Here is a 23,556-nt window from a genome sequence, read left to right on the forward strand (position 1 = left end):
CAACAATTTGTGATAAAGTAACATAAAAAATGTTTTCATCGAAAACAAACAATTCACAGTGGGCCACGGATGAATTGACAAACATTTTAAATAATGAGCCCAATGTGTCGAATTGGACCTATCAACAAGTGCATATTTTTCTATGCTCGGAACCAGAACTCGTTCCACAAAAAGTATTGAAACGTAAGTGAATATAAAGAGATATTAGAGAGAGAGTGGACGAATGATGATGATGTTTGATGGAATGACAATTATTCGGATTTACCATTCGGTTTTTAAATACATTATAATTATTGGTATGAAAATTATGAATTTTAATGAATTCAATCATCTATGAATCTTGTAGGAGTGAAACAAGAGGAGTGGAATGGAGCGGATTTGTTGGAGAAGGGATGCAGTTGGTACTATTTGACAAAGTTTTTGAAATTATCATCATCGGATGCCACATCCGTGTTGTTGGCTGTGGACAAATTGAAAAAGAGAACTGGCTTGCCCTATGAAGCACCAAAAAAGACAGATGAATGAATTTGTTAATGGTACACTCGTGCTTGTACGAGAAATCCCATGAACTCAAATTAGCGTTCACTTCTGCGTTTGAATGATGGCATTCGATTTGGAAGTGAGTGACGTAAAGACTTTTAGAAAATGCAACTGTCAACGATGAAGATCAAAGTGTCATGTTAGAACAGCAAGCAGTGATGAATGATCGCTATTAGAAACGCATTGAAAAAGATTTATTTCCAATCTTTTCTCTCAATGTCATTTATGCACAAAAACTCAATATATTTACACAATTCTGCACAAGAGCTCTGTTCTCCATAATAATGATCAATGAAAAATACATGACAAGAATTTAAAACAATACTCTTGCCTTAATGGTACAATCTAACTCATTAATTTGAGTAAAAACTTCATCAGCCACATTCTTATCCACCTCAATGACCATATAACCTATATGTTTAGTGGTCCCCAACAATTGACTGACCACATTGTAATCTTGCAACAAGGCATTAATAGATTTCAATACACCATGTCGATTCACATGAATGTGCAGCAATCGATGGCAACCATCATAATGCACTGGATTAATTTGTGGGAAATTCACTGATCCTACTGTACTTCCTTCATTCATGTATGTGATTAATTTCTGAGCAACTTCTTTTCCGATGGCATCTTGTGCCTCAATTGTACTTCCACCAATATGTGGAGTGAGAATGGTATTTGGACAATTCTGCAGTGGAGAAACAAAGACTCCCTCTCCATCTTTACTGGGTTCAGTAGGAAAGACATCAATGGCAGCTCCAATCAAGTGACCATCTTTGAGGGCACGAGCCACTGCTTCCACATCCACGACACTTCCTCGAGACAAATTCAAAAAGAAACTCTTGGGCGGAATCATTCGAATTTGCTCTTCCTTAATCATCATGTTGGTTTGTTCAGTTTTCGGAACGTGCAACGAGACAACATTGGATGATTTCAACAATTGTTCCAAGCTTTCCACGGGCTTGGCATTTCCCAACGGCAATTTGTGTTCAATATCATAGTAAATGACACTCATTCCGAAACCTTCTGCTAATAAACCTAATTGGCTTCCGACATGACCATATCCCACAATACCGAGTGTCTTGCCTCTCACTTCATAGCAATCTTTGGCAATTTTGTACCAATTTCCTTTATGCATGGATTGAATATGTTCGGGAACTTTACGAGCCAACATGACAATTTCTGCCATGGCCAATTCAGCCACGGATCTAGTGTTGGCATAGGGAGAATTGAACACAACAATTCCTCTCTTCTCGCACGCTTCTAAATCCACTTGGTCCGTTCCAATGCAGAAACATCCTACTGCTTTTAACTTGTTTTTGGCTCCAGCCTCAATGACTTTCTCAGTGAGTTTGGTTTTGGAACGAATTCCGAGAAGATGGATATTGTCTGTGCTCAGTTTTTGGATGAGTTCTTCTTCGGAGAGAGATTTTGAGAGGCTTTCTACAGTGAAGGTTTCTCGGGAGAAGAGATCAACGGCTGTTTGAGAAATGTTCTCTAACAGCAAGACTTTGATCTTGTTTTTTGGGAAGGAGGTCATGGTTGTTTCGTTTCGGAGAGGATGACAATGTGGAAAACTATTTAGGTGCGTGCTTTTCTTTTGATGATGGTTATTCAGCAGTAGGAGATTTGTGCATTCTCATGCCTCTGATGCGATTGTTACCCACTTTCGAAATACATCATGGAAAATTCGCGTTTTTTGAGTGCTGTTGGTAGGATATTTGTTTAAGATTAAAATGGGAAATTCGACGAATTTGAATTCATTGAATTGATTTTTGAATCCTTCATGACGACAGAACGTTCGTGATCACAACAATTTAGGACCTAAAAATGCCAATTCTTGCGCTTCCAGAATTTGGAAGTGGAATTTCCAAGGTTTTATATTGATGGCGAAGCGTACAAATTGTTTGAAAAATGCTGCCAGAGAGATTGGCAATTTGTGAAAGTGAGTAAAATTAAATTGTTGTGAGCAGCAATAACAAACTTAAGTTCGAACCTGTGTAAACTTATTCTTCCTATTTTACTTTCGAATGATCATTCATCCAAAATATCTACAATGTTTGCGGTTGCACTAGTCTCTACAGTTGTAATTGGGGCAAAGTTTGCAAAAATGGAAACTACATCAATCTTTTCTGAGGTTTGGGCTGGTTTGGGCTTGTAGAAACGACGTAATTTCTCAATTGCTTCGATGGTTTGAGGAACATCTTCAATAGTTCGAGGTACAGTGACACGCAATGCGCTGAATTGGTTGAATTTGTCAACTGGATGGTTGAGGGTTTGGAGAGAAATGGCTGGTTGTTTTTGTTTGGTATTTTGGAGTGACGACAAATCAATCTTGTGAGTACGGAGCTTTTTGTTGGTTCTCAACTTTTGTAAGTAGTCAAGGAGAGCATCACAAACTTTGATTTCCTCTTCATATGGATTTTCTGGCTCCTTCTCTTGTACTTGTTCCCATTGTTGGGTAGATTCTTTCAACTCTTTTTCACGAGCTTGCTTCTCCTCCATTCGTTTTTGATGCTGTTTTTTCTTTTGCTCAAATTGTTTTTGTCTGGTTAATTGGTCTTGCAATTTGTGAAGGGTTTCTGTGAGCTTCTTTTGTGAAGATGACGATTTTCTTAAAGAGGATTGATGTTGATAATTCTCATCGAAAAGAGTCTTGACCTCCTTCTTGAGAGCTTTGAGCTGTGATTCTAAATGTTTCTTTTCTTCTAACGCAATTGCTTTCTTTTTGGAAATTTCATCAAGCTGGTTGAAATGTTGTTGACGCTCATCAACTTTTTCTTTGACTGACTCGTTGAGTTCTCTTAATTGTTGAGAGAGGAGTCTCTTAGCCTCAATTTTCTCCTTGACTTGTTTTTTCAGTTCTGAAATCTTTTCAAAATTGTTCATGAGGGTGTTAAGTTTCTTAATCTTGGCAATTAATGCCTTCTCCTCCTTCATGGACAGAGTTTCTGTTTGTTGTTTTTCATCGAGATACTTGATTTCAGCCTCAATTTCTCTAGCGTTTCTAAATTTGGTTTCCTTGATATCACTACCAGATTCATCAATGGTCTCGTTTAATTCTACAATTTCCTGTTCAATTTGGTTGATTTGAATTTGGATACGGTCCTTGTCATTACGATTTTGATTCATAATGTCCTTGTATTTGTTTACCTCATCAAATGTAGCCTTCTTTTGTTCATCTAAACGCTTTAAATTGTCAATCACTTTCGAAAGTTTTTGATGAATCTTTTCAATATGGTCCTGCTTGTCCTCAATACTCTTTTGTATTTTTTTAATTTTCTCTTGCACTTCTTGCTCTTTTGGCTGTTCCGATAGCTTAGCCTTGATTTCGGAAATTCTGGTGGATAACTCTTCGCTAGTTGCAAACTTCTTCTTCTCTTGGGGTTGTTGCTGAGCTTCATCAGATGTCGTTTGAGCTTCATCTCCATTTACGACTTGTCCATTTTCAGCACCTTCATCTTTCTTGGAAGTCTTCTTGGTTTTTTGCTTTCTTTTCCCTTCCTTCTTCTCATCGGTACCACCGTTTTGAGTATTCTCGGTTGCAACGGCAGTGGTTTTCTCCTTCTTCACCTTTTTGCTTTTTTGTAGCGTAGTGGACTTGTTGTTGTCCGAAGCAACATCCATCGATTCGGCATTTTGTGTGGTCTTTTCTTGTTGTGATGATGATGAGAGTGCCAAGGCTTGGGTGGGTTCTGTCATTTTTTCAAATTGAAAAATCGAAGCCTTTTGTGCTGTGCACTTCAAAATGAATAGTTCAGCAGAGTAACCATCATCAATCATGGGTCACAAATGTCATGGAATGAGAATTAATGGCAACAAGATAACGGCTACTTTACAGACTACAAATTTGTAATTGAAGTTGCATCATGGGTGTTTTATAGCATGTTCTAGAACCATGTGAAAGCAAAACCTCTTGAAGGTGTCTCTTTTTCAGTCTCTGATTTTTGTTGAGGTTGGTTTTGTGCTGAAATGAGAGAACTGAAAAAGCTGCCAAATACGGTTGTAGCTGCAGATGGTTCGGATGATGTGTCAACACTAGTTTTACCACCTTCTTGTGGAAAGTGATGATCAGAAGCATGATGGGAGGTAGCAGTGGTGTGAGAGTATGAAGTAGAATCTTGCAAATGATCCATCATGTGATGTGAGGATGTATGGCTGTAATTCATCCTTAATTCTCGTTTGGGTATGGGTAACATGTGAATCGTGATAGCTTCTGGCTTACATAACTTGAAGAAGGCATTACTAGGGTCATTTTCGCTGCTGCTGTAAATCGGAGTGTTGCCAATTGGAGGCGAGGTACTTGCAAGTGGTGATGATGGAGCTTCACCCACAAACAAGGCTTGATCCTTTGCAAGTGGTAACAATGCTGTTTTACACAAATTGGGTGTGAATAACACATTTCTGTTCACACATTGCAGCACCGAAATATTAAAGGATTTTTCAAACGTTTCCCAATTGATAGGATCAATATGGTCCAAAATCAGTGAGCCCAACTTGACAAATAATTTCTCATTGTTGTCCAATGATGAAGGTGATTTGAGAACAAGCTTTTCATAAGTGAGTTGAGATCCAAAAAATACATGTGCCAAATATCGTACATCGAAGAGAATTTGCAAAAAACCTTCTTCACAAACAATCTTTTCCATTGGAATAGGACCTTCTTTTAGAACTTCGATTTGTTTGTCAATCTCTGCAATTTTGTTAAGATATGACTCTTGTGTTTTGTCGGTGGTAGAATTTTCGAGCGTTGTCTTACTAGTGTTCAATTCTTCTATTTGCTGATTCAAAAGTGTCTTGGCGTCTTCTATTTTACTCTCAAGCCAATGAATGTAAGTTGTGAACACACGGTTCGCTGTTACCTCTGACAGCTTGTCTGTTACGGTCTTGTCAATGTTGAAATCTCCTATTGAGTAAATAGAAATAGCCAATTCATGTAAGGCATTGAAAACAGAATACGACGTTCTGAAAGGTAAACTGAATGTTTCTCCATCTTTCTCGTTGGAAAATGTTTGCCACAGTTCTTTTCGGGTGGGCCTGTTCCATTGTTGATCATTCTCCAATTCATACTGTATTTGTTTTACAACGTGTTCGGATTGTTTTGTAATCCAATCCTCAAAAGCTTCCAAATAAACAGAACCAAATCTGTTTTCAATCTCAAGGAATTTCATTATGTGATTTGTTGCCATATCATCCTTTAAAGGTGCTTTTTTGGATTTTGGTTTTAGGTTTGCTATTTGTGTTTTGGTTTTTCTCATTAATGAAACGAAAGAGTCTTCACTATTTCCAAATAATGACAGTCTTGTAAAAATTTCCAAAAAGAGATCAATATACAGCTTTCTAAGCGATTGGAGAACTCTGGCACAGTATAGCTGCTTTTCTATCAATGAGGCGGATGACTCGCGTAGAATTGTGTTTGGATTCCGTATTGCCTCTTGTATGGACATGGCTAAATTGTTAAAAAATTGGAAATATTCGTTGAGAATTAAGTTTTGTAGTTCGGTGTGCTCTTCTGTTGATTGAACATCGTCAATGAGCTCGAAGATATCTTTGCAAAGAGGCAAAAGCTGATCTTCAAATAATTCATTTCTTACTTTTCTTCTAACTTCCTTAGTAGTCCCATGAACAGTAATTATGCTTTTAAAAGTCGTCTTGTCTTCAGGATTTGATGAGAAATAATTTTTCCTGCTATTATTGATGAATCTGTCAAATAATAAATCGTTTTCTATGATAGGCGTTTTCCATATTTCTTCACCAATGTTGGTATAACTAATACTTTCTGTAGTGTCTACATTGAAAATGAGAGAATGGAATTGAGAAGTGATGAGTGAGTGCTTCTTTTTGGTGTAAGAGCTGTTTAAAAGGCCCCAAAGAGATGTAGGTTCAATTTGATTAATGACCATCTGAAAGAGAAGCATTAACATGCCTAACTCGCAATATTGAGAGTACTTACATCTTTCCATAGTTTTCTTACAGCCCTTTCGTTATCAAAATCAGGAGAAAATCCACAACAGCTCTTTAAAATAACTGGAAATCTCTGTTCAGCTTCATTGGTGGCACTATCGACAATCTTTTCTCTCAATTTGTTTTTGATGGTCACAAGATCATGAATATTTTGAGTGTGGTATATCATGTTGGTGAAAAACTCGTGAACATGTCCGACCTTTTCCTTTATCCAGTTCTGGATAGTAATCCCGTGATCTGAAGAACAAAATGAATTATGCATCACGCTCTCAACAGAAGAGATGGCGTACTGTTTGAAAATTTTAGGAAAGGCGCCCTTATATATGGTTGAAATGGTTTTTTCGCCGCTGAGTAAATCAAATTGATGATCTTGTTTTCCATGAAGGCTCATTCTTGTAGCAATTGATAGAAAATTCACATCCATTATTTTCCTTAAAAATTGCTTTAAAAATAAAAGTTCTCCATTACATTTAAACAAGTTATTCGAAATGAAAATTGTATCGAAAAAGATGTCAAAAACAGTTTCTATCACTTGAATTTTTTGCCTTATTGGAATATCATCGTTACGTCTTGCAGCTTCATGTATAAATAAGTCTCTTTCATGTAGAAAAGAGCGGAGTACTTCTCCATCGGTTTGTTTTTCACACAGCATTAGAGAGAGTAAGCATTGAATGTAATTCTTCAAAACTTTTTAGAATTGCAATTTGTGCCAAAAGTACATACCATGTCAGTAGCTTGAGATCTTACGGCTTTTTTACAATTAACAATCAATTTTTTCTTAAGCCTCTGAAATTCTCGAATCTTTACAGATGATTTAATTGGTCGTGCAATATTGGAATTCAAAATTTTTTCAATTACGATACAACAAATGGAGGCATAAAAGAACATGTTACTTTCCACACAAATCAACATCTATAAAACATAATATTGTAACAAAGTATCAAGAAATATACTCTACTCACCCAATCGATTACTTGTGATAAATGTTTGTATTGCAATTTTGGATTAATGTTCTCAGCAGAGTTGTCCATCGGTTGTGACGATGGAGTTTCAAAGGATTTGTTTTTATATTCATCGATAAGTGTTGTCATTTCAACAAACTGGTTGGTTGAGGCCATGCACAGTTGCTGAATCGATTCCATACAATCTAAATGATGATGATAGGAAAGAATATCGATCCAATAATTGTTGCAAATGATATTTTATAATAATTAATTGAAATAATTATTAAATGAATAAATGAATCATCCGATATTTAAAAATTGTCATCAGTCCACATACCAGCTGCTTCGATGATATCTTTGTACCTCTCTCCTACGAGATCACGAAGTTGATTTTGTTTAAGAGAAATGTCCTCACTGTAGCAAAATTTTGATAATGATTTATATAAATTCGGAAATATAAGCATCATGTGTACTTACTCGATATTTTCTTTGTACCTTCGGATCTGTTTTATAGCATGCTTTTTGAACAAATCTCCCATGGACTCATACGAAGACATACTTCCGAGCGTGGCTGCCGCAGATGATTCGGTAGTGGGAGTCTGTTTGGCTGTGCTCGCCCTGCGTTGTGGGGTTGTGGGCGTTCGTACCATGCTGTCGTTTTTTTGGTGTGATGTGTCGAGGGGATTCGAGCAAAGAAATACAAGGAGTTGAGTTTAATAACTTGCAGGTTTTGGACTCTGGGAAGGTGTTACCTTTCCATTGTTGTTATTATTGTCGTTCGATGGAGGGGATACCTTCTTAATGACATAGTCTACAATTCGCCAAATAATTATGCCTAATACTGCAAGCACAACCAGTAAAATCAAAATCATGATGAGCTTGTCTGTGGCCAGTCTTCTCATAAAGCTTTTAATTTCATTGGATCCTCTCTTGATGTTACTTCCCAGCTCATCCATTTCCTTATCAATCTTTTCTAACTGTTCTCGTTGTCTCTTTAATATTTCCATGGACTCTGCAGCAATTGTTTTCGTTTCGTCTGCCTTATCAATCAGCCTCTTCACTATATCCAAAGAATCACCTTGTGTTTCATAAATTTCTTTGAATAACTCATCTGCAAGTTGATCATTACGGGATTTGTTTTGTTGAACCTTCTCGGAGGCTACAACTTCCACGACCTCATCATCTTCCTCCCGACGTTTCTTTTTGGAAGGATCTTTCTTCTTTTCATTACCAGCAGAAGAGGATGTTCCCAGAAGCTCATCCTTAGTAGATTTATCCTTCGCTGTGGCAAGATTTTGTTCAAGTTTTCGGATTTCGTTTTGGTGTTGAGAGAGTTTCTTCTTCCATGTTTGATCAACTCCTTCTTTCCTTACAAGCCTATACATGTTTTTGAAAGCCTTCTTCGCCCTCTCCATATCTTTATCTATTTCATCAAAGAATGCCTGCTTCTTGCCATCCACTGCTCCCTTATTCACCTTTACTATTTTCTTTGATATTTCCTTGCAAATCTCTTCAATTTCTTCATCGTAATAAGCGGGTGATGATGAACTCATTTTTAATGCAATGCCCTCTCCTTAATCGTTAGAATTGAAACGAAACGATTCCTTCCAACAACAAAAAACTTGAGTTGGACATCCACGATTTCGTCAAGATTGCATTTAGGGTTGCAAAACAAGGGGTTTAATATTGACGTTACGAAAGCCTAAAATTAGTCCCTCTTCGAACAACAGTCAAACCAACATAAAAAATCAGCACCAACATGAACGTTTACTATTACAAGCAACTCGGTGCAAACAACACAACAGACAATCAACCGTCTCCATCCCGAGGTTTATCTGTTGATCTTGATGAAGTTGTTCAGCAATCGACATCAATGCAAGACAGCGGAGCAAAGCATGAAGTTGTGGAGGACAAGGAAAAGAACATTTTGTTCTTCGGATTTAATCAGTTGAACAGTCTTTTTGCTGTTGGTACAGAACAAGGCTTTTATGTATATTCCACTCAGAACTTAAAGGAAAGAACCAAGATGTGTAAGTTTAGGCTCTCTCCATCACGTATTCAAAGTTTCATCGGTTTTTATTTCCGATCAATTTGTTGTTTTGTTCATATTTTCATCATACACGATCACACAAAATTTTCATAATACCAGTATTCAATGGAGGAATTGGTATTGTTGAGATGCTCTTCAAATCAAAGTAAGTAGCAGCTTTCTTTGTGCTTACAGTCTTCCGAATCAACATCAATATGAATGATTAGCATTTTCGCATTGGTCGGCGGCGGACCTAGACCTGCTTTCAACCCTGATCGTGTTATTTTGTGGGAAGACAGTCAAAAGAAGTGTATTTCAGGTATGGTTTTAAATAGCTACTGTTTTCTGATATTAATGCGTGTCAACTTTTATCATTGAACGATTAATTGTCAACAACAGAAATATTGACTGGCAACAAGCCAATCAAGGCTGTAAAATTACAAAAGAATTTATTGGTTGTTGTTTTGGAGGATCAAGTCATTGTGTATGATCATGACATCAAAGAACGAGGGCGGGATCACACCACTGAAAATCCAAATGGCCTTGTCGCAATTTCTCCTGATACCGAACATATCGTTCTTGCATATGTAAGTATGAGTGAGAAATTGGTATTTACTGGATATTGATTATTTACTGACGACGTCGATTGTCAAAACTAGCCTTCTGTGCAAATTGGAATGGTGGCGGTGAATCACTTGAGCTCATTCCCAGAACAGAAGGTTCATATATTAGCACACAATTCAAAAATTGCACAAATTGCTCTCAATAGAGATGGAACTCGATTGGCAACAGCCTCAGAAAAAGGAACCTTAATTAGAGTTTTTGACACAAAATCTAAGGAAATGGTTAAGGAAGTAAGAAGAGGATCAAAGCAAGCTCGAATCTATTCTATCGCTTTTTCTGATGATTCTAACTTTTTAGCATGTTCATCTGATACTGGAACAATTCACGTATTTTCTCTTGTTGAAAAGACTCATAATAGAACCTCAAGTTTTTCATTTGTTGGAGGTTATATTGCCAACATTTTCAACAGTGAATGGAGCTTTGGTGAATATCGTGGAGGTGAAGATGGACTTGCCAACATTCCAACCCTTGTTTCGTTTGCTCCTAGAAAAGCTGAAGATGACCAAACGGTTTCAGTGAATGTTTTGACAGCACGAGGCGAAATTATCACTCTAACATTTGACGTGAGTGGAGCTCAACAAACAAGTCCAACCTCAGTGCAAAAACGGTCCTTCCTTGCCAACAACAGTAATAATGAATAGAAATAATATTATTGTGGTTTGTACTTGGACATCTCATGTAATAAATCTTTTCTTCCGTTTTCGATTTCTAGATGGATTTGCGTACCATCGACCTTTGCAGCGAAAGTGTCTTTGACATAGAGAAACGCAAATATACCATTTATTTTAGAGGTTGCTCAAATTGCCTGTTGAGCTGTTCCCAAACTTTGTTTTTCGAGCTCTTGAATAGCATCATTGGTGACCAAAATCGAAGGATAAAATAAGATCAATACTGCAGCTGCAAAGCAAAAGATCCCTGACGAATTACAAAAGTGCCAAATCAAACCCAAACTCAAATGCACGGATGAGGTACTACCAGTAGCACCAGCTACAACCTCCATCACCACACACATGACCAACGCAAACAATAAACCAAAGGTCATTTTGAAAGGATTTTGAACTCGTTTTTGAAATCGCACTCCTGTTTCATTGGACTTGGGAAATCCCTTATTCTGTTCTGTTGTTGATTCCTGATACAATGAAACATCTTCTTTCTTCGTGGCTGCAGGCGCTGATTCTGTGAACCTATTGGTCATGCGTTCTGCATTCTGTGCGGTTCGCTTAATGGTATTGATCACCAAAATTCCGGAAGTAAGAGCCATAATAGAATCAAAAACAATCATGAACACAATGCAGAAAAAACAACCAACATAAACACCAGTGGTGATGAGATTGGAAATGTAACCGAGTCGCAGTAACACGTCAGAAACAACCACAACCATAACGAACAGCATACCAGTAACGACAAATGCAAGATTCACTATATTCATCAGTATTTTGATATATCGAAAGGATAAAGATGAGATGGTTCGTGTCAAACGAGCTGTTTTCCAACTTGGTTAATGTTTTAGCAATGATACCACTGAATAGCTATGATTAGAATGAAAATCACTTACAAAATCATTTGTACAAAGTAAATAATGACAAAGAGAATCACAACGTTGGTGAATCTAAAAAAGTTATTCAAACCCAATGCAGTTTGTAGTCCAATGAAGAATGCCCAAGTGACATTTGCACCATTTTCTAATTGGAATCGGGCATTCTTGTTGAGAATATTATACACAATGCTCATGACCAAACACATGAACTGAAACGTGACACAAACCCCAACCAGTACAAACAAAATTTTATGATTTCGTTTGAATTCTTTTCGATTTCGCATTCTTATCAAAAAGATGAAATAGAAGATAAAATATAAAACAAAGCATATAATAAAAATGGAAGAAATAGAGATTGATGTGGAAGTTGCCCATAAGGGAGTGAAGTATTCAGCCGTAACGTTGAGATAGCCGTCTGATGTGTGGGAGATGGATAAAGTCGACATTTTTTTGATTCTCTTTCATCTCGCGTAAGTAGTATGACGGAACTGTCAAACTATTATAAACGTCACTTCAAATAATGGAAGTGATTTCTGGATATGTGGAATTGGAATAGGATCTTTAATCGTATATTCATTCATCTGTGGTGGTTCCATTTTCCTCGTCTTGTGTGCTTGAAGATGCTTGTGCTGATTTGAGGGTTAGCTCAACAAAAATTGTGTCTCCATCTTTCAATTTGTATTGCTCGAAATACCATCTATCAATTTCAACCCTGATTTCACTTCCAAATCGATCACGTTCTTTGATCGCCAGCCGTTTAATTCCAAATTTTTGGACCAAAAATAGAGCCTTAATTTCATCGTCGCAATCCTCATCCATCAAAACCTCCTCAAGTTTTAATCTTAAACGCTCTATTAACAAGTGTTTAAGATTTTGGAAATAATTAATTGGAGACCTATGGAGGTCGCTCTGTGAAATATTGTCAATCATCATTTGTGACGAATAAATTTCCTTGTCTCCAAATATATAAACCACAAAGACATTAATCTTGGATTCTAAAATTGTAGAACGAAGAGAGGCCACGTTTGGTGCTGTAGTTTCGGGTTGAATAATTGCTGCAGTGGTTGCTACTTCAAGAGTTGGTGTTGTAGTTGATGGAGATTGATGATGAGAAGTTCCATTGTGCATTGTAGAATCATTGGTTGCAATCAATGTTGGCACTTTGGTAACATCCTGTTGCTGTTCTTCGATTGGTTTTAACTCGAAGAGAGATCCTTCTTCACTTTGTTGAGGTGGCTCCTGTTGAGCAGGTTCCTCGGTTTTTCTCTTCTTCTTCTTCTTCTTTTCCGATAAATATGTCCAACATTCTTCACAAAACCAAGGTTTGTCTCCCGTTGGAATGGTTCGGAACTTGCCTGTGCAACAATTTTGATGATACCCACGATCGCATCTATTGCAAATTAATATTTGATTATCTGCAGCATAGGTTGACTTTTTACAAACTTCACAACTTTTGCATTCCACACACTCCCAATTCTTTGCAAATTTCTTAGAAAGATGATCATTATCGTAACAGTTGAGATGAATTTTCATTCCACAAGTCTTACAAGTGAGCATGAAGTTTTTGTTGGTTTCTGCCGATGAGTTGCATACTTGGCATTTCGTGGACTTGCTATTTCCACTGTTGGATGGAGATGAGGATGTTGTAGAAACGGTAGTAGTAGTAGTAGTGGTTCCGGAACTTGTGGTAGCTGGTTTTGATGTTGGCTTTTTCACCTTCTTTGCTCGCTTGTTCATGTTTGGTGATGATTTTTTCTTCTTTGCAGAGTCATCATCATGTGATAATGCGTGTTCGTTACTGTTGGTGCTGCTGGTCATGATGATGATTGTGTTGCTTTGAGTTACGACGATGTGCCCTGTGGTTGTTTGTAAAATTCCTAATAATTCCCAAATTAATAGCCTAGCCGTTATGATGATGATTCGGTATTGATGACAAACAACTTGAAAGATAACAGTTCAACAATAATAAATCAAGAAGAGAATGTAAAATCCTAGTGATCGCTGGAACGTGTGCGAGTAGAGTGGTTGGGTGTGGGCAATGCGTGAATTTTTTCTGTTTTGTTTTCTAATTGAATTGTTTCTCTCAGCCCAAGTTGATGAAATATATTCGATGGCATTCATGTCAGATAAGATCATGAGAACGTTTGAAAACGAGCTGTAAATTTCAACCTCCATCGTGTTATCTCTGATCTTGAGGAATCACAGCCATGTTCCCTCATCTCAAAAAAATGTATGGAGGGAGGAAAGCAATTTCCGCACTCAATTTTACGGATCATCATGCTGTGGATGATCGTTATGAGGGAACATTGACACCGACTCTTTTGAATGGATCGGGATTGAATCAACAAAAACGACACAACAGGGACAATTTTTCGAATAAGGGACGAACACGATTCTCTTCTTTGCATGCAGAACGTTCTCCGAAATACTCCAAGGCATCCATCATGGAGCAAGATCACGAAATGTTTAGCAATGCAAAAAAGTGGAAGTCTTCTGTGCTGTTGATGGAAGTTAAATTGAAAGAATTAGTTGAGAAAGCGCTTGAGAGTCCTGCAAAATATAAAAACTCGGCCTCTTGAACTACTGCTTGACAATTTTGCAAGAATTTGAAAATACATGCCAAAATTCCGATGAATCATATATTTACGGAACTATGAGATTAGTTTTTGAGGATTGTTTATTTCTTAATACCTTAAGCGAGGAAAATCATTCAATATATTCTTTAAAAATCCCTTATTACACGTTAAGAATTAAAGAAAAAGAAGAGGAGTAAGTATTGGCAAGTGAGGATGGGTCAATGCAAATAATTACCATTTCAAACAGATTAATTATGGGCATGAAAAAAGCTGTTCAGGACTATGACATTTTTTCTGAGAGTGAGGCTGAAAAGAACAGATTACAGTAAGTACTTGTAAATCAAAATAATTGTAGTTGAGACCATAACTTGAATAGAAAGGAGCTACAAGAAGAACGATTGACAACAGCCTTCTTAAGAGAAGAGATAAAAACGTTGCGACAAACAATAGACTCACTCAAAGATGAATATGCCAAGTTAAAAGAAAGTTCAGATCAAGCGTATAAGGAATTGAAACAGAAATTTGAAGACTCTGAGAAAAAGAACGCCAAATTGAGAGCAGATCTTCGGTTTTTAAGATCGTACAGGGAAGAGAATGAAAATAAGAAGAAAACTTATTTCCTGTTAAAGAGAGACAAGATGAAAGACGTTAAAGAAATGCACTCTTTAGAAGAAGATGTTAATGTTCTATCCAAGTTGCATGAACAATTAGAAATGCTGGAGAATAGAAGAATAGACGAGTACAACTTTGACATACATCAAGCGAAAGAAGTGGAGGTAAGTGTTTGCGGTATGCCTTTCAAAAACTCACCTTTCCAAACAGAAACACAAGATAAAATCAGACTTTGTTGCGGATGCTCAACTTTTAACTCGAGAAATGCTGTTATTACAAGAGAAGGTGAACAGACTTGATGAAAATAGCATGCGGATCAAACGAAGAAAATCAGACGAAAACAAAAAGAAATCTAAAAAACTTTCGTATTGCCTCACGAATGATCTTACATCTCCAATGATGGGATTGGACGCTCTCAGTTTAAGGCACTCCATTGAGATATATTATTCCAAGGACGGAAAGACGTTTAAAATGGGCCATAGAAGTACCATCATGCCCAATTATTCTCCTGAGGTAAGTTGTTGAAACTTGTCAACACAAACGCTCACACCCAAAAGGTTGTAGAGGTACCACCCAATACAACGCATATGAAAATTGTGCATTCACATCTTCATTACCACAAGACACATCCCAATGTGATTGAAACCTTAAAATCGGCCACGAATTTTGAAACTAAGCAAATACTGTTCCACCAGCATGCAGAAGAGGATGACGAAAAGCATACCTTCTTAAAACCAGTTCTGAAAAAACCACCTGCTGGTAATGATCACCATTCAGCCTCTCCCAATAGCGGTAACGGTAAAATATGGACAACATACAAATCTAGGTATAGTAACAAGGTGCTTCCTGAAACTATTGCTAGGAAGATGAGTTTGAAGGAAGCACGAGAAATTATCCTTGATACCTATGTATTATATTTCAAAGAATATAGACTTGTAAATAAGGAACCTAAATCTCTCCAAGAATTGCTCTTTGTAACCCTGGAACAAGTATTTGTTCTTCAAGAGCTTGTACACAAAATCAGTTTTGAGTTTTTAACGGCGTGTGACGAGTACAGGACAAAGCATGCTGTAAGTTTGAAATTCTTATTTTCAATAATATTTTCTATCAAATTCAATCTGAAGGATATTTTGGAGTTTTGTAAAGCATTGGAAGGTCTCAATGATGTTGCCTTTGGCTGCAGTGTCTCGTTGGCATTATTTGTTCTCAGAAATAAGTGGAATAGTTATGCAAAAGACTCAAAGACCCCTCTCAAAAAAGAAAGTGTTTTTGAAATTTTAGATTTCATGTATCAAGAGGTTCCCATGGAAGAACGTGAATGTCTACTGAATGACATCTTGGTGGCTGATCCCGTTTGTCTGGAGAGCAATCAATACTTCCTTTCCAAGCTCAATACTTTCTTCATTATTGCTTTTCGTGATGTTACAGAATATTGGTCTGAGCTTGGAGAAAGTAAAGTCCTTGTCAGGTTTGAAAAAGACAGACTCCAAATTGATGATTTTGTGACCCTCATGTTAGAATTGGATCCAGGTTCAAGCAAAGAAATGTGGAAGAGAAGGTATCGGGATGCTGAAGCAAAGGAAGCCAATAGTCCTCACAACAGCAGCACAGTGGCGCTCATAGCTAGTCTTACTAATAACACGTTGGGATTATCCAGTAGGACGATTGGATACATGTTCGCAGAAATGAAATGGATGAATACATTTAGAAGAATGAAACAAGAGATGGAGAGCTCGAACATAGATCGATGATACCACCCAAGTACATGTTGACCATTCTTGCGTTGTTAATCCAATTACTCGTTTTTTCGTGTGGGAAATCTCGGTACTGCTTCCATTTTCACCAACAATTTCACAATGAACAAATATATTAAAATTACGCAAATGGAAGAGTAAATGACCGAGTCGGAAATTGACCACAATGATGACACTATTTGTTGAAACATGTTTTCTTCTCCATTAAATTTCTTTTCATGATGCACGATTCGTTTCGAGTTAACTTCACTTTTAAACAAGTCACCCCACAGCATTCCATTTTGTTTTATTGTGCTAACAAAAAATGCGAAACTCATTCACCGATGATGCCTATCGGGAACGCCGGTGCTACTCGGGGCACGATCATCGTGGAAGCAATAGTACGATCACATCATTGGCCCACTCGGAAAATGAGAACAACAATACGGAGGGCTATTTTTTAGATCAACACTACAACAACATTCTGTTCATGAGACTTAACAATAATACTGATCGTTCTTCTGTTTGTTCAGAATTAGTTTTATTCGGACATGATGAATCTGATTTGGTAAAATTTCAAACTATGGATCGTTTAATAGGAATGGTCATGGATTATATTTCACGATTAATCATGATTTGTCAAATTTATCTTACAAAATTCTCATCAAAACGTACATCCTATACTACTATGTTCATCTTGACAATTCTGGTAATGGCAGTGGGCCCAACAACTGCATCTAATTTACAATTGTATCAATGCCCAAACGGATTTTTGCAATACTCAACATCGATTGCATATGCAAACAGTATCATTTCTACGTGCCAAATTTGTGACGGATCATTTACATGCTCAGATAACACAGATTGGAACGGAGGAGCTATTTCATTTTCAAACCCTTTACTGTCTACTGATAAGCTTGTGGCAATAAGCGGAAATTTATTGTTTCAATATGACACATGTGACACCAATACTCTACTTATGAATCAATCCAACATTTTGACTATATCATTTAATAATCAGCCCTTTGTGAGCTCAACGTTAGTCAGTGGAGGATGCTCATGTTTTGGATGTTCACAATTTGCATTTTCATACACTAATTATGACATTTTAAAAAATGTAATACAATCACCTACTACGCAATTTAGGATTGACCGTACTTACGATACAAATATTTGTGTAAACAGAATAGATTTAACCTATTGTTACGTGCATGAAGGAAACATTACAAGCTATGCAGTTACTTCATCAAACGGAAATAATTTGGATGTTGACATTTCCAATATTACTTCTCCTTTGAGTCAAGATTTGATTTTTAATGTCAGCAACAGTGGACCAGATGCATCCAGGTCTCTGGATATCACGTTCCAATTTTCCTCTTTGGCCACTTTATCCGTCAATGGTCTATCCATTGTAATTCCAAGCAGCTATATTCCTTCAACGCCTTCAAATTTATGCAATTATACCAACAGTACCTACGCATGTCCCATTCTCGATAGGTACTGCACATGGAACAGTCTTGTACTGAATTGTGTCATTGATGCTATTGTTTTGGTCAATGTGACTGGAACCAACAACACAACTATCATTGAGAGCATAGTTCCTTCTTTTGGTAACAATTTTTCTCTAGTATTGCACACAAGTATACAAGCTCAACAACAAGGTGTAAACACTACTACCATCACCTATTCTTTGAATCCTTCTAAAAGTGTTACTCCAGTGTTGGATTCCAATCCAAACGACAATAAGGGTGTGCTAGCTGTAAATTTATTTTCCAATGATATCAAGAGATTGTTGACATTGGGAACAAAATTGAAGGATAGGATTTCTTTCTCTTCTTCAAATAGATTTGCCACATTCGTACTTAAAGTATTGCCTAGCGATGTGACCAGTTTTTCAAAACCTATTGTGCTGCTTGACTTTATATTTTCAGACAAAATTGATTTTAATATCAGGATTTCAGACACAGATTCTTTACTGTTTGAGAGGAGAGTATACTCTGACGAATTATTTGTGCTGTCTACTACTGAGTATCAATACAGCATATCAATTCCATTCTTTAGATACGATAACACCATTCTGGATGCTACAACATTCACAATTGCAATGACATCTATTTCCAATGATACCACTCTCACAGACCCCGAGTTGGTGCAATTTGTAGTCAGTCCTAAAATTATTAATATGGTACATCCAGCAATCAATAGCGATCCAATCACAGATACATCCCTTTTTTTAAGGTCTTGGAAATTCTACTATGTCACTTCATATTCCGACAGCGCCATTTTGAACATTCTGTTTGAGACAACGGCAACGTATTCGGACTCGCTCAGTATTTTCATATCAGTTGCCTCCCAAACTACCACAGGAAAGTATCCTGCATTTCCATTTGATTGGCAAATGCACAAATTACCTTCTCCTACTCCAGCATACTTGATTCCATCGATAATCAAACCGAATACCGATACCAAAGAATCGTGGTCTTACAAGGATGTGTCAAGCACAAAACAAGTCTACTTGTTGGCTGTTTATGGAAAATCTTGTCCCTTCAAATGCTACTACAAAACAAGAGCTTATTTAACTGATGATGAAAGAATTTTGCTGTCAGCTGCTTCCTCCTCTGTGACAACTGTCTACCAGAAGAGGGAACCATTTTTATTGCATTACACAACCAAGATGAAGATATTGAGATATAGCAATAATACCAAGCTATTGGGAAATATGCTCAGATATTCCTTTACTATTTCAAATCCCACACGTACTCTCAAAAACCCCAACATTGGTGTTTATATAAGGAAAGATTTATTTCCGAATACACAGCTCTATGATTTCAAAGATGTAGCCTGTGGATTGCAAATTAATGGTCATATTGAACTATCTGATACCATTTATGATCATGAATGGTACTTTGGATATATTTTTACACACGACAATACTGGCGGAGACACTATGACTGCCACGGTAAAGGCCTCGTTCTGGATCGATGAACCCACAATATTTGTAGACAAAATTCAACAAACAATTCAAGATGCACACTTTGATGTTATCAGTATTGGAGGTTATATTAACAATTCTCAGTACGATCCAGGCAAACAACTTTCTAACGTTCCATTTAATGTAATTTATACATCCATTGTAGTTATTCAAGGCGCTGTATTTCCAATCTCGTTTTACTCAAAGATTGGAGAAGTTCCATACAGTGATGATTGTGATATTAGCTTCCGTAACTCGTTTACATTGAATTCAACTGTTGAGGTTGTTTCAGATGTCATGTTAACCATTAATTATGTACTCAGCTCTAACGGTGGCTCTTTTATATTTTTCACAAAACAACCCATCTTACTAACACCACCCATTAATAACACTGTCACTCTTGGAGGGTACAACATTTCAACATGGGAATTTTCAGAGCTTAAAGAAGACGGATATCTTCAACTTTCAAGTTCAAATTTACTATTTGCTCGAAGAGACTTTGCGTCGTACGGCGTGTCGGATTTCAGTAGAACCATCTATCAGAGCCTATTCCAAAACACGTCAAACGCTGTATGTGCTGGCGACATGAATAATGGGACCAATGCTACTACTTCCACTGTGACGGTTTTGTCGTATAGCTCCTTTCCTCGAGCAGTGGCACTCACAACAAGATATGATGGATACAATCCTATGATCTCTCTTAATGGATATCAGAATGTCACAACAAGTGCAAGCTCCTTATCTTTGGAACAAACGAACGGAACCAATACCAACCTCACACCAGTATCAACCATTACATCCTACGCTCCATTCGTATTTTCCTTTGACATTAATGAGATAATGACGAAATATTACAAGAATTTTGAACAAAAAACAACTCAGAATGAGTTACTTCCCATCAACATCAACCCAGTCAACCCAAATGACTATTTAGCATTAACACTATTTCGTATTGAAATAACATTCTGGGATATTGTGGATTTGAATGAATTCTCTTGCTCCATAGTTGGAGGTTTTCAAAAACTGGTTGTACCTCAAGTCGGATCAAAAAATATTCCACCAGATGCTACATTAGAGAAAGAAATTTACAAATATAAGAAGGTAGAAAAGGATGTGACATCACCTTCGTACTATTATATGGCCAAATATTCTCTCTCCATCAGTCTTCAATCTCTGTATAATTACTCATCGTATCATAATATTACACAATTTGGATACAATGCGCTGCAACCAAACAGCTCGTTTTATGTCTCCATTTGGAATCAAACAAGAGTTTACCATCATGAAATTATTTCATTCATTGTTGGAGATGGAAAAATTTCAAACGAGTTAACATTTTTACCTTACACTACAAATGCATTGATTGCAATTACAGCGTTGGTGTTTGTAGTTGCTGCCGTATTTATGTTTGGATTTTCATGTAAATTACTTGAAAAATATCAAAAGAGAAAGACTACAACCTTTGAGACGTTGAGAGATAATGATCCACTTTGTTTTGCATGTTCTATTTGGTTTAATTTATTTGGAGCTAAGGCAAGAAGTCGTCGTGCTCGACAATTGCAAATATTTGTACCAGCCATGTTCATATTTGTGATTGGACTTGTTTCGGTAGTGGTATTTCTTGCGCTTGCTCTAAGTTATAGTGATCATGTGGTTTGTTGCTCACAAGCTGGTGATGTCATTTATCAATTTAATAAGCAAGGGTATGACCCAAGTTCTGAGGAGTACAAGAACGAGCAAACAAAATTTGGACTGTACACGCTTGGAACCGCCTCCACCAAATGCTTCATTTCATCGATTTATTCTGACATTTCACAAGTGCAAAGTACACAAAATCAAAGAACGACCTTGCTACACGAGAGACATCCAACGAATTTAGTACCTAAATTTGTAATACCCATTCTGGATCGACCTTCACAAGGCGTGAACAATGCAGTCATGTTGTGTCCAAGAAGTGTTTTCAAGTCTGTTGTCATTAGAGGTTCAGACATTTTTGGTATGGTTGGAACGTTGTGGTGTGGAATTTTGATTACATTGTCATTCTCATTGTGCAGCGTTCTATTCATTGAGGTTGTGTTGGGTTCATGGTTTTTGGAGACTGTGTTGTTCCCCAAACTTGCATATCGAGTTTTGAACGAGTAAACAAACATGTATTCATAATATTGTTCATAAATTGCAACAACAATAATAATTGCAAAAAGGAAATATGTTCATTCAAAACAATTCCAAAATTGTTATGATTTAGTTGAATAAATTATTGATTTTTCTTTTCCTCTTGAGATACAGCTGGAGGGTTTGTTTCTGTCTTCTTCTTTTTGACCACCATGTCGCGAATTTGCAAAATCATTAGCCAACACCAATGCCAATTACATGCTACATGAATAAAGCAAGTCCAAGTTCCCACACCCAAACAAATGGTTGGATCAAATGACAAAGTGTTCGCAACAAAGTGTACAAAAACGAAAAGGTTGAACACAAATCTGCTACCCAAGAATGTCAATACCAAGCAAAGTCCGTTGAGTATTGAAATGGGGTGCATTTGTGGCACCTTACTCTTAATCAAAAACCAACTCAAATGCAAAAATGGTTGTGAAATTTCGTTGGTCATGAAACTCAATGTATAATAATGACCCATTCCAAACTTGAGAGCCAACAAGAATGAAATGATGATATTAAAGTGATGGATTACAAGTGATGGGAAAATTCCTTCAAGAGTAAATCCATACGCTCTGATGCACACCCAAAAATCATAAAACATATATCCGAAGGTGATTGCCATGTAGAATCTACTCAAGTCAGTGTAGTATCCGCACACAAGATTTTGATATCCGAGTAAACTATCATTTGAATTGAAAAACAATCCTCCACCAGCAATCAAACAACGGACTGCTCCTTGGAATACAAATGCAGCGTGGAGAGCACTCACGAATTTTACATCCCACTTCTCTTTATCGGATTCTTTTAACGCATTATAGGCTTTAAAGATGAAAGGAGAGAGCAATTTTGATAAAAAGAACAACAAAAAGCAAGATAACAATGACAAAACCGAAACCAGATATGGAAATGGAGGTCGCACATCTTCAGGCAAATTATGCATGTAGCAATAATGGAAGTTAACCTTCATCCAATCCAAATTATCAATAAATTTATCAAAGGAAGAGAACCATAATTTATCATAGCGAGCCAAGAAATGAAGGATGTTTGCTTCGGGAGTGTGAGTGAGCGCGTAGACCATTTTTTTTTGTTGTTGAAATCACGGATGTGCAACTCAAGCGCATTTTTACAACTACATCCAACTTTCGAAAAACGTCGGGGTTGAAAAATAAGCTGAAACACCTTTCAGGTGGGATGAAAATAATGTTTAATTCTCGTTGGAACTCGTTCAAAGTCGTTGAAACTCGTTTGCAAAACTCGTTTTTCGTTCGTTTTCGAAAAAAAATCTACAAGCGAATGTTTAAAGAATTTGACCTGTTTAAACTTGTATTGGAATAGAATTGGCAATGAAGGCGCTAAATATATTGCTATGAATGATTGTTTGAAGAATTTGACTAATTTAAATCTATCTGGCAATGAAATTAGCAGTGAAGGAATCCAATATATTGGTACAAGCGAATGCTAGAAAAATTTGACTTGTTTGGATCTCAGTTACAACGGAATTGATAATGAAGGTGTCAAATATATTTGGTTGAACAAGTTGACTTCTTTGAAACTGTCTTTCATTAGAATTGACAACGAAAGTGTCAAATATATTACTAAGAGTCAATATTTGAAGAATATGACTTATTTGAATTTGTGTAGCTATAGAATTGACAATGAAGGTGTTAAATATATTGCGAACAGTGAATGGTTGAAGACTGTGATTGATTTGGATCTAAATAACGATGAACGCGAATGATACAGGATTTCATCAACGTTTGTTCTTTGTGACAAAAAAATTGCAATTTTTTAATTCAGGTGAATATTAAGAAAAAGTTATTTGTAATTCTATAAATATCTTCATAACGTGAGAACAACCTAAAATAA

At 36.8% G+C, this 23,556-nt stretch overlaps 12 protein-coding genes across 12 annotated transcripts; 5 read left to right on the forward strand and 7 right to left on the reverse strand.

The window, feature by feature from the left end:
* Window positions 1-29: 29 nt before the first annotated feature.
* Window positions 30-525, forward strand: C9374_013485 (uncharacterized protein; the record flags this gene model as incomplete). Its single annotated transcript, XM_044689366.1, has 2 exons — window positions 30-183; window positions 347-525. The coding sequence occupies 2 exons, from the start codon at window positions 30-32 to the stop codon at window positions 523-525; spliced, it is 333 nt and encodes a 110-aa protein (XP_044553894.1).
* A 328-nt stretch (window positions 526-853) lies between these two features.
* Window positions 854-2,083, reverse strand: C9374_013486 (uncharacterized protein; the record flags this gene model as incomplete). Its single annotated transcript, XM_044689367.1, has 1 exon — window positions 854-2,083. One exon carries the CDS (start codon window positions 2,081-2,083, stop codon window positions 854-856), a length of 1,230 nt encoding a protein of 409 aa, XP_044553895.1.
* A 494-nt stretch (window positions 2,084-2,577) lies between these two features.
* Window positions 2,578-4,245, reverse strand: C9374_013487 (uncharacterized protein; the record flags this gene model as incomplete). The annotated part of the gene is made up of 1 exon (XM_044689368.1): window positions 2,578-4,245. The coding sequence occupies one exon, from the start codon at window positions 4,243-4,245 to the stop codon at window positions 2,578-2,580; it is 1,668 nt and encodes a 555-aa protein (XP_044553896.1).
* Window positions 4,246-4,433: 188 nt separating this feature from the next.
* Window positions 4,434-8,101, reverse strand: C9374_013488 (uncharacterized protein; the record flags this gene model as incomplete). The annotated part of the gene is made up of 6 exons (XM_044689370.1): window positions 4,434-6,446; window positions 6,497-7,186; window positions 7,231-7,419; window positions 7,470-7,654; window positions 7,789-7,865; window positions 7,929-8,101. The coding sequence occupies 6 exons, from the start codon at window positions 8,099-8,101 to the stop codon at window positions 4,434-4,436; spliced, it is 3,327 nt and encodes a 1,108-aa protein (XP_044553897.1).
* Window positions 8,102-8,164: 63 nt separating this feature from the next.
* Window positions 8,165-9,004, reverse strand: C9374_013489 (uncharacterized protein; the record flags this gene model as incomplete). The annotated part of the gene is made up of 1 exon (XM_044689371.1): window positions 8,165-9,004. One exon carries the CDS (start codon window positions 9,002-9,004, stop codon window positions 8,165-8,167), a length of 840 nt encoding a protein of 279 aa, XP_044553898.1.
* A 206-nt stretch (window positions 9,005-9,210) lies between these two features.
* Window positions 9,211-10,745, forward strand: C9374_013490 (uncharacterized protein; the record flags this gene model as incomplete). The annotated part of the gene is made up of 5 exons (XM_044689372.1): window positions 9,211-9,481; window positions 9,601-9,646; window positions 9,708-9,799; window positions 9,880-10,067; window positions 10,140-10,745. 5 exons carry the CDS (start codon window positions 9,211-9,213, stop codon window positions 10,743-10,745), a joined length of 1,203 nt encoding a protein of 400 aa, XP_044553899.1.
* A 155-nt stretch (window positions 10,746-10,900) lies between these two features.
* Window positions 10,901-12,087, reverse strand: C9374_013491 (uncharacterized protein; the record flags this gene model as incomplete). The annotated part of the gene is made up of 2 exons (XM_044689373.1): window positions 10,901-11,597; window positions 11,660-12,087. 2 exons carry the CDS (start codon window positions 12,085-12,087, stop codon window positions 10,901-10,903), a joined length of 1,125 nt encoding a protein of 374 aa, XP_044553900.1.
* Window positions 12,088-12,214: 127 nt separating this feature from the next.
* Window positions 12,215-13,459, reverse strand: C9374_013492 (uncharacterized protein; the record flags this gene model as incomplete). Its single annotated transcript, XM_044689374.1, has 1 exon — window positions 12,215-13,459. One exon carries the CDS (start codon window positions 13,457-13,459, stop codon window positions 12,215-12,217), a length of 1,245 nt encoding a protein of 414 aa, XP_044553901.1.
* Window positions 13,460-13,869: 410 nt separating this feature from the next.
* On the forward strand, window positions 13,870-14,220 carry C9374_013493 (uncharacterized protein; the record flags this gene model as incomplete). Its single annotated transcript, XM_044689375.1, has 1 exon — window positions 13,870-14,220. The coding sequence occupies one exon, from the start codon at window positions 13,870-13,872 to the stop codon at window positions 14,218-14,220; it is 351 nt and encodes a 116-aa protein (XP_044553902.1).
* A 74-nt stretch (window positions 14,221-14,294) lies between these two features.
* C9374_013494 (uncharacterized protein) lies at window positions 14,295-16,580 on the forward strand (the record flags this gene model as incomplete). Its single annotated transcript, XM_044689376.1, has 6 exons — window positions 14,295-14,410; window positions 14,465-14,542; window positions 14,594-14,993; window positions 15,040-15,342; window positions 15,387-15,899; window positions 15,954-16,580. The coding sequence occupies 6 exons, from the start codon at window positions 14,295-14,297 to the stop codon at window positions 16,578-16,580; spliced, it is 2,037 nt and encodes a 678-aa protein (XP_044553903.1).
* A 307-nt stretch (window positions 16,581-16,887) lies between these two features.
* C9374_013495 (uncharacterized protein) lies at window positions 16,888-21,675 on the forward strand (the record flags this gene model as incomplete). Its single annotated transcript, XM_044689377.1, has 1 exon — window positions 16,888-21,675. One exon carries the CDS (start codon window positions 16,888-16,890, stop codon window positions 21,673-21,675), a length of 4,788 nt encoding a protein of 1,595 aa, XP_044553904.1.
* Window positions 21,676-21,787: 112 nt separating this feature from the next.
* Window positions 21,788-22,768, reverse strand: C9374_013496 (uncharacterized protein; the record flags this gene model as incomplete). Its single annotated transcript, XM_044689378.1, has 1 exon — window positions 21,788-22,768. One exon carries the CDS (start codon window positions 22,766-22,768, stop codon window positions 21,788-21,790), a length of 981 nt encoding a protein of 326 aa, XP_044553905.1.
* Between the last annotated feature and the right edge of the window lie 788 nt (window positions 22,769-23,556).

This window comes from Naegleria lovaniensis (genome assembly GCF_003324165.1).
Source record: "Naegleria lovaniensis strain ATCC 30569 chromosome Unknown tig006, whole genome shotgun sequence".
Classification (NCBI taxonomy): Eukaryota; Heterolobosea; class Eutetramitea; order Acrasida; family Naegleriidae; genus Naegleria; species Naegleria lovaniensis.